Source organism: Melanerpes formicivorus, unplaced genomic scaffold (genome assembly GCF_026170545.1).
Source record: "Melanerpes formicivorus ecotype bairdi unplaced genomic scaffold, bMelFor1.0.p_v2 SCAF_27, whole genome shotgun sequence".
NCBI classification, from domain to species: Eukaryota; Metazoa; Chordata; class Aves; order Piciformes; family Picidae; genus Melanerpes; species Melanerpes formicivorus.
Window position 1 is genome coordinate 4,070,799 of NW_027142379.1, and position 8,196 is coordinate 4,078,994.

The 8,196-nt window shown below is 37.9% G+C and overlaps 1 protein-coding gene across 1 annotated transcript; it reads right to left on the reverse strand.

Moving 5' to 3' along the window:
- Positions 1-1,475: 1,475 nt before the first annotated feature.
- IL21 (interleukin 21) lies at positions 1,476-7,741 on the reverse strand. Its single transcript, XM_068154072.1, has 6 exons — positions 7,604-7,741; positions 7,448-7,483; positions 3,662-3,799; positions 3,163-3,243; positions 2,651-2,716; positions 1,476-1,496 (listed from the first exon to the last, which is right to left on the reverse strand). Exons 1-6 carry the CDS (start codon positions 7,739-7,741, stop codon positions 1,476-1,478), a joined length of 480 nt encoding a protein of 159 aa, XP_068010173.1.
- Between the last annotated feature and the right edge of the window lie 455 nt (positions 7,742-8,196).

Genomic DNA, 8,196 nt, shown 5'->3' on the forward strand with positions numbered 1-8,196 from the left:
TGAAGAGTCTTATGGGCCACTGGCAGGGTAGAAAGAGAGGTTTTTAAAACAAAGAAAAAGACAAAATTGTATTAGCTAAAATTTTTTATTATCCCAGGCATATAAATAAGTCAGACCACATAGTCCTTGTTATGAACATTCCATTCACAGAAATACAATAAATAATTTAAATTAAAGGAGTCAATTGGTATAAAAATAATTATCTCAGGAAAACTAAATATTATACAGAATTGTGTGTAGCATGCTAAAACACATCTTGAAGTGCCTACAAAGGACACTTATGACCAAAATCATAAATATATTGTAAAACCTCCCTGGGAGGTAAGGAGCTTTTATGGCTTACTCTATGTACCTAGTTAACAAAACATACATTGTTTCTGCAGAGAGCACAGTTAGTACAAAGAGAGGTCATCTTACAAAGAAAAACGTCTGGAATTGTGATAACTGGTTCTTCCAAGGGTCACAAGTTCCTCCTGGGGCATCTTCATTTCTCTCTTGAGAACAGTGTCCAAGAACAAGATGATGTCTTCTTGTAGCCTGCTCTGTCCTTCGCTGATTTCCTGTTCTTGATTTGGCACTCCAGTAACCCTGCATAAGGCACTCAATCCTTCCTAACTCTGACAGAGGGTTAGGCTGAGGGCTTAGCATCCCGCAAGGCAAAGCCTACTTGAAGTGTACACAGTTGCCCATGGTGATTGTGCTGCTGCTGCCCAGAAATGTGGTGTTAACTAAAACCAACTGTGATAATTTTCTTATTAATATTCCACATCCATATCTGGACTGTTAGCTTATGACATTCTGACAGGAAGTTGCTTTTCTGTCATAAAACATCCATCCCAAGTACCAAAGTTGCTTCTCAATGTATTATGACTGTAGCTAATAAGTATTTAATGTATAATGTTCTCTTAGTTAGGGTGTGCTAATCACATTTTTTCTGCACAACGAGAATTGTAACAGACTCAAACTATCTTTTTGAATATGCTTAGCAAATTACTGGAAAAGACATTTACAATCAAAAAGTACATACTGTGTTTTTTATACAACAATAAAGCTCTTTCCCCAAAACTGCACTTGGAAATATTCCATAGAGGTGAGTGAAAAGTACCGATTTATTGGGTGACCTTCTAGGACTCCCCCAGAAAAGCACCTAGTTCATGCTAAAGACTTTCAATTAAACTTGGTCGTAAAGATTTGAATGTGATATAGGAGAAACATAACGGGTATTCTGTGATTGCAGGACATGCTTTAATGTTTTCTCAGTTGTTTTTGTCCTGATTGAAGTATCCTGATGATCCTGTGACTGTAAAATCCATTGCAGTTGGAGCAGCAGCTTTGCATGTTGCTTAGCAGTTGATTAAGGGATTTTATGGGTAGCAAAGCCAAAGAAATGGGGATGAAAGGTGCAGAACACTGTTTAAACTTAGGAGCTTGATTACTTACATATGAGTGGTAGTTCATGGTTAGAATGTTAATTCTCATGTGCTAATGTGGAAACACTGAGGTATGAGACACAGCGTTATTCAGAGGAAGACCGGATTTCCAAACGGGGGAAAAAAAAAGATGATCACATAAAAACGATCGTCACCAGAAACAAGGAGAGTTCAGAGTGGAAATTCAGTTTGGTTTTGCCATGAGGATCTTTCTTCCTTCTCTGATGTATGTCTTTGAGGAGGTTCACATTTCAGGACAGTAAAAAATGCACAGGCAAAATACCTTTTCATATTAGTTTTCCTTTAGGCTGCTATTGGTAGGAATGGAAATATTTTTCATGCTGCCTTACTTTTGGAGGTAACTAAACTTGCCATTTTCCATCGTAACACTAGATGTACTTTTCCAGTTTCCTCTCTATACCACATTGCTACTAAGTAAAGAGAAAATTAAATGAAAGGTGAATTTTTACTTGAAGACTTTACACTGTCTTCCAAGATCGTTTCCTCATGTGACGCTAATGTTTGTTTGGGGGGAAATTAACAGTTGCTTCTCAGATGGAAGAGTCTAGAGGTACCGAATCACTGCAAGCAGAATATAATGGCATATAGTTAAGATGCTAAAAACTAGGTTTAAGTGCTCTGATACTCTTATTTTAGAAAGTTTTAGTGGTATCTCTGGCAACAGTTCCACAAGGATGTTCAGAATTCAGAAGCTGTACAGGCAAGCTTTTACATAACAAAAAAACTTTTCAGTTTTTAAAGAAAAAATGCCAATTAAACTGTCAAACTGAATGAAGAGTGGAGAGCAGAAATAGTGTTCATGGTACATGAATGAATGTGAGGTACTGTCTTCTGGGAAAGATCAATATGCATTTGAGCTGCTGTATACTGAATAATTGTCAACTACTGCATTTTGCAGTCATGCCTCTGCTGTGGAATTTCATCACCTGAAATGTGTTTTTCCTCACAGAATCCTCTATTTCCACTTTAAGCATGTAGGTTACTCCTTTCCCTGTCAAAACCTGGCAAATGTGACAGTCACTTCCAGATGGTCACAGGACATACCTGTGCCATACAATATGATTTATAAACGTCTTTCCAGTATTTATACTACAGTTAAATGCAGGATATTTTTTCCATGGTTAGAGCTAAGATACAGTTTATAAGAGCTTAGAAATAAACTTCCATGTGTAGATGAGGAAATGTGTCCAGGTAGATACCTTTTGACGCTTCAAATCCTCTGATAATTTTTTGTTGGTTTTCTTTACAAAGTTGTAGACTTGTCTCTGTGAGATTCGTTTAAGATCAATGCAAAAACACAGGAGTAGCCATCTCCTGTATTTCTGCTTCAGCAGAAGGTAAATCTCTTAAAAGACCCTACTTTTGTGAAGTAGTAGTATAGTTTTCACTTCAAGGTGAGGCTACCATCACTTTCAAAACAGTATCCATCTTACAAATAGACATCCAGTTATGACTCCTTAATACTTTGGTAGAAGCTTCCACTTACCCCACAGACAGAGCACAGCATAGTAACAATGGAAAATATTTACATTTTTCATTTTTCTTTAAATAACATAGTGTCTGCTTTAAATAGTAGGTTTTAGTAACTTGCAGCTTTGCTTTGTCCTACATCAGGCCTTGAATAACTGTAAAAAAACCACATTGTTAGAAATAATGTAAAATAAGGAAATCTGTCATTGTTTGCAAAATGTCAGATGGCAACCAGGATTACCTTTTGGATTAGTTTTGCAAAGCTCTTCAGAAACTCCTTGGGACTTTTTTTCTCGTAAGATTCACATGATGAGTCACACCGCTGGAAGATAAAATAATTGCACTGCTCAACAGTCCATCAGTATCATAAACAACACTTGAAGCTTTCTTAATGAAAAATCAAAGCCTTTGGCAAACTGAAAAGCTGAGACAGGCTGTTTCAGAAAGGGAAAGATTATAGCAGTGACACCTTTAGTTGATATTTCTTGCTGGGATCCCTGACCTTTTGTCTGCCACATTGCATGGTTGCCAGCTGCATGCTTGCAATTGCTTTGATCAGAGTGAATGCCTCTCCCGGAAGTCCAGAGAGTTAGACATTTTTAATTTCCAAAGTAATGAAGATCATTACAGATTTTTTTTCTAACAAATTTGCTTTCTGCAATGTCGTCGTGGCAGGTAGTGTCTGCTATAGAAGGTAAGGACCAGTGATCACCACTTTGAGCACTGTGACGAAATCCTACCTGTCCAGAGTTGCTGATGGTGAATCTTTGCAAGACTTTAACAGTTTGGGTGAATGTAGAATTGACTTGTCTGCTTTCTGGCTGCAATTTCAGTATGCCCTGCTGGAAGCAGGTCACAGCTGCGGACAGGCATCCATCCTAGGACAGAAAAATAAGGAGCAGTTTTAAAACTAATGTTGCAGCATTTTTTTCCTCTATGTGTTGTGATCCATGTGAAAAAGTCACATCCTGGGATATTAATGGAGACAATTCAGCTGTGGTTTCAGATACTCAAGAGATCTTTTGTTCTTTGATAATTACTGAAATATTTCCTTACACAATAAATCTCTGAATTGTATCTGCTTGGAATTCATCACAACAGCAGATGGGGAAAAAATGCTGCTGAAGAGTAGATCACGTTTTAATGAGCACAGACATTAATATTTTCATTTGTAAAAATGCCATTGCTCTGGGTTGTTCCTCAGCACTACATTTGGCAATAGAATTTTTTCTCCCTACTTTTAGTGCCATTTCAAATATTACCTGCTTAATAATTCTACTTTGAATTGATATAAAAACAGTGTGTTTTCAGATACCATTCAAATGAAACGAAGGTGATAAATCAGTTACCTTACTAAGAGAGGGATGAGGGGCAATTGTCTTATTGTGTTGCTTTAAATTCAGGTGCACATTGAACTGACACCAAAGGAAGCAAGCTCTAGCTGTATCTAACTTGAAAAAGAAGGCATCTGTTGTGACAGTAGAAATGTTCTGTTACTGATGCTTAACTGGCATTAAAGCAACCTGCCCTTCTCCTTCCATGGTGTAGCTGCATATTAATTCTACTGGTGCTAACAGAAAGACCCAGAAGATCTCTGGAATCTCCTTTCCTGCACAGAAATTTTATTTTCCTTTGCTATAGAAGATGCCACCAAAAGGAATCTGTAGGTAGTGGAGAGAGAAAACTGACTGTTACTGAAGCCAATTTCTAACTGGCTTTCTGTTTCCAGAGAAGGAAACATTTAGACCTGCTGACAGTGCATGCTAGAAGGTCTCCGAAGCCATCATTGCTACTCTGAACACCAGCTTCTACCTAAGCTAAATCTTACCTGGCTTATTAGGTGCTGCTGATGTTGGGCAAGGACAAGGCAACATTCTGCAGCGTTTGCTTGTCACAGATTTGATAGCAATACTTTGTACTGGTCAGATATAATTAATTTTCCTTAAAACCCACACATTTATGTTTGTTTCAAGCTTCTTACTGTAACCAGTCTTGCTTACTGGAAAAAAACAACTCGTTTTTAAAGAGATCAGTTTTCCAGCTGAAACTGAAAACATTTTCTGCCTCATCTGTTAGGAGCTGAGAAACTAGCAGTTCTCATAGGAGCTGTCATCTTTTAATTTTTTTCTGCTGAGTTAGCAGTTAGATGTAGACAGGCCAACAGTTACAGGGCCACAAGGATGGTGGGGTTTGTTGTAAAGGGTTAAGCACTTCAGTGAAGAGCAATTACAAAGCATAGACCACTGATAATGTCTGAGTGAGCTAGGCAAACACAAAATACTCAAACCAGAGACAATTTGCAGCAGTGCTCTGTGTCTGACTCTAACCTTATAGATGAAGCCTGAAAAGCCTTCATTTCCTGAACTTGTGTTCAGGGTTAGATGCTGATCTGGTCTAAATCACCATTGGGTCACTGGCCTCTGCTGCAATATCAATCACTAGCAATAAATTTCATTTTCTCTTTGCTCTTGAATTGCATTTTTCTCTCAAGTTGATATCCTTTGGTCTTTTAAACTTCTTACCTCCTTCATTTTGCTAATAAAAGAACCCCACTATTTTACTGTTGACTGTGTGAGGAAACTGAGTGGTATTGAATTGGGACTAACAGCCCACTAACAGCCAGACAAAGTCAAAACTAATAGTGGTAAACCACTGAATTTTGAACATGATAAAGGTTGCATATAATTTTGCACTATAGAAGGTATTCTTCTTCCTGAATATTCAAGGCCAAATGTAAATCTGACTCAAGTAGGTTATTGGAGAAACAATATTTTCATATTTGAAATGCAGTCATATGAAAATCCTGTTTCATTAGTGTGTTATTGCACCAAAAAAGCATGAGTGCAGCTTTACCACACAGTAATTCATCTCTTAGTGTCTGGACAATTCAGTTCATGTGAATTTCACCCTGTAGAATGAAAAGTTTGTAAATATGGTTGCTGGTGATAATTACTATTAGCACACTAATACTGTTTTTTATTAGAGATTGGATCTGTGTCTACTTAGCACCTTCTAAGTATGTGAGTTCTGCCTCTAGTTTTCAGTGGAGGTATTTGAGACCTTCCAGCATCAGACTGCAAAACCCTAAGCTGCAACTGAACTGTCTTCCTTCCTGAGGCCACCAAGATTGTTTTTGAGAAAAAAACAAACCAACACAAGCAGTTTGAGCAATTAGTCACTAGTTGTAATTGCTTTGTTTCGGAGGTACTGGCAAACACAGTGACAAACAAATTGACAGCTAATCATCTCCTTCTTTTCACTTTGACACCACAACTTAGAGCGTTAAAAAAACACATCAATTAGTTACTGTGGGTTAGGTTTTTGCAGTGCAGTTGTTTCTAGCAATGAGAAGGAATGTATCTGTTTTGGTCATGCTTCTGTATGATTTTGGCAAGTGAAAAATGCACCCAACTGTAAAGCCTAGGAGGATGGCTAGGAAAACCTGTGTGAAATGAGGTGAGTTGGTTTTTTTTTCCTTTCTTTTGCAAAAGAGTTACAGTCCTGAGTAAAGTACATTTACACCTGTAATGTGTTTCAAAATCCTGTGCATAATGAACATTTTTCTACAGTGATCAAAATGGTTTGCTTTCTGAAGTGGCTGGCTGGGCTCACAGAATTACAGCTTAATTTAAGACACCTGATAGCAGGAGAAGTAGGACATTAGAATAACTATGGCTTTGCATGTTGATGATTATCAAAAGAAAGCAGGATGCATTCTTCACAGCTTTTAAGACATGTTGTTACTATTATTAGCCTTTGATTTCGCAGTGAGTTCCTGCATCCTGTCACTTTCGAGTACGCACACGTTCTCTGTGCCTCTGCTGTACTCTGCATGTAAGAAGTCCCTGACTTTGGAACATGCAGATTATCAGCATTAAATACTTTATAAATAAGTATCTGTATTAAAAAGAGATTCACAGGGACCTGGTATTGTAATTTTAACTAGTTACAATCCAAGAAGATTACTTTGAGAATGCAGTTCTGTCTTCCTGTTGAGAGCACAGCCTTTGCACACAAATGGTCTCAGAGAAAGCAGTGTGACTGTACAAGAGATTAAGCTCTGGCTTTGCATTGCCACTCCTGCATTAACTGGAATAGGAGAAAAAGAGGGTCCCCTTGGGGTTGGCTCAGCAATGCTCCTAGTACCCCTGGAGCTCTTAGCAGCTGGAGGCACTTCCACTCCCAAAACCTGCATCCCCAAGAGGACTGCTGCTCATCTGGATCTTGTATGGATCCTCACTCTTAGCACTGCTTTTGGAGTAAATGGATTATATACAATTTTGAAACCGGATGTAGTAGAATGTGCACATAACAGCAAAATAGTAATTAAAATCATGTAATACAAACACGTCTGTTGTTAAAAATCCAGAAATAAGGAACTTTTCTTAAAGTATTTTTTAGTCTAGTTTGCCTTAGAGTACTAGGTGAGAGATGTGAAGAAGGTGGCATCTACCATTTGTCAGTGCAGTAAACCAATACCAAATCAAGTTGATACAATTAGAAAGAAATATTAAAAGCAATCTCACCACAGGGTTTTCTGGTGTGTGCAGCAATTCAACATCCTACAATAAAACAAAGCTAAGTTAGGAAAGTTTGACATTTAAAAGTGATGTCCCTCACAGGATACATTCTAAGCTACTGCTTGAAAATAATGTTGTTATAATGATAAACACTTTACTTACCTTATCTTTCACTGTGGCTTGTAAATATTTGATTGTCTTTAAAATCTGTTGGTATTTTGTTCGTTTGTGTGGACCTGTAGTCTGTGCCACACTGAAACAGAAGAAAAGTGTACAGAAAATAATCATCCTCCTCTCCATGCTAATGAGTTTCGTTGTAAAATGTGCCAGGAGCAAAGTTGTGCTATTCGAGATGAACACTTGGGCTTTATCTCAGGTAGGCTCCTTACCTATATATTGCTCCTTGCTGGAGAGGTAAAACCCACCCATTTCAGTTTGGAAAGCTTTGTAGAACGGATTAATGAGTAACCCTTTTTTCTTTTCCACTGGCTAGGTGCATGTGTGCAAGTTTTTGCGTAGGGGGCAGGGATTGATGGAGTGACTTGAAAAATATGCCCCATCTGCATATTGGACAGGAAAAAAAAAAGAGAAAAGGGTGAATTCCAATTTTCAGTTTGAGTCAAGAAATGAATGTAGTGAAAAGTAGGTATGTTTAGAAACCATGGACCTAGGTAAACAAAGGTTTTGCATTTCCCCCCTTTTTCTAACAACAATCCATCTGAAATTATGCTGTACCATGAAGTACAAGAGGGCTT

Excerpts from the sequence above, each read along its gene's own strand:
- IL21 (XM_068154072.1), bottom strand. The coding sequence starts at position 7,741 with ATGGAGAGGAGGATGATTATTTTCTGTACACTTTTCTTCTGTTTCAGT. Across the intron at positions 7,484-7,603 it reads AAGCCACAGTGAAAGATAAG|GATGTTGAATTGCTGCACAC; the intron begins GTAAGTAAAGTG and ends GTTTTATTGTAG. Across the intron at positions 3,244-3,661 it reads CCATCAGCAACTCTGGACAG|CGGTGTGACTCATCATGTGA; the intron begins GTAGGATTTCGT and ends TTTATCTTCCAG.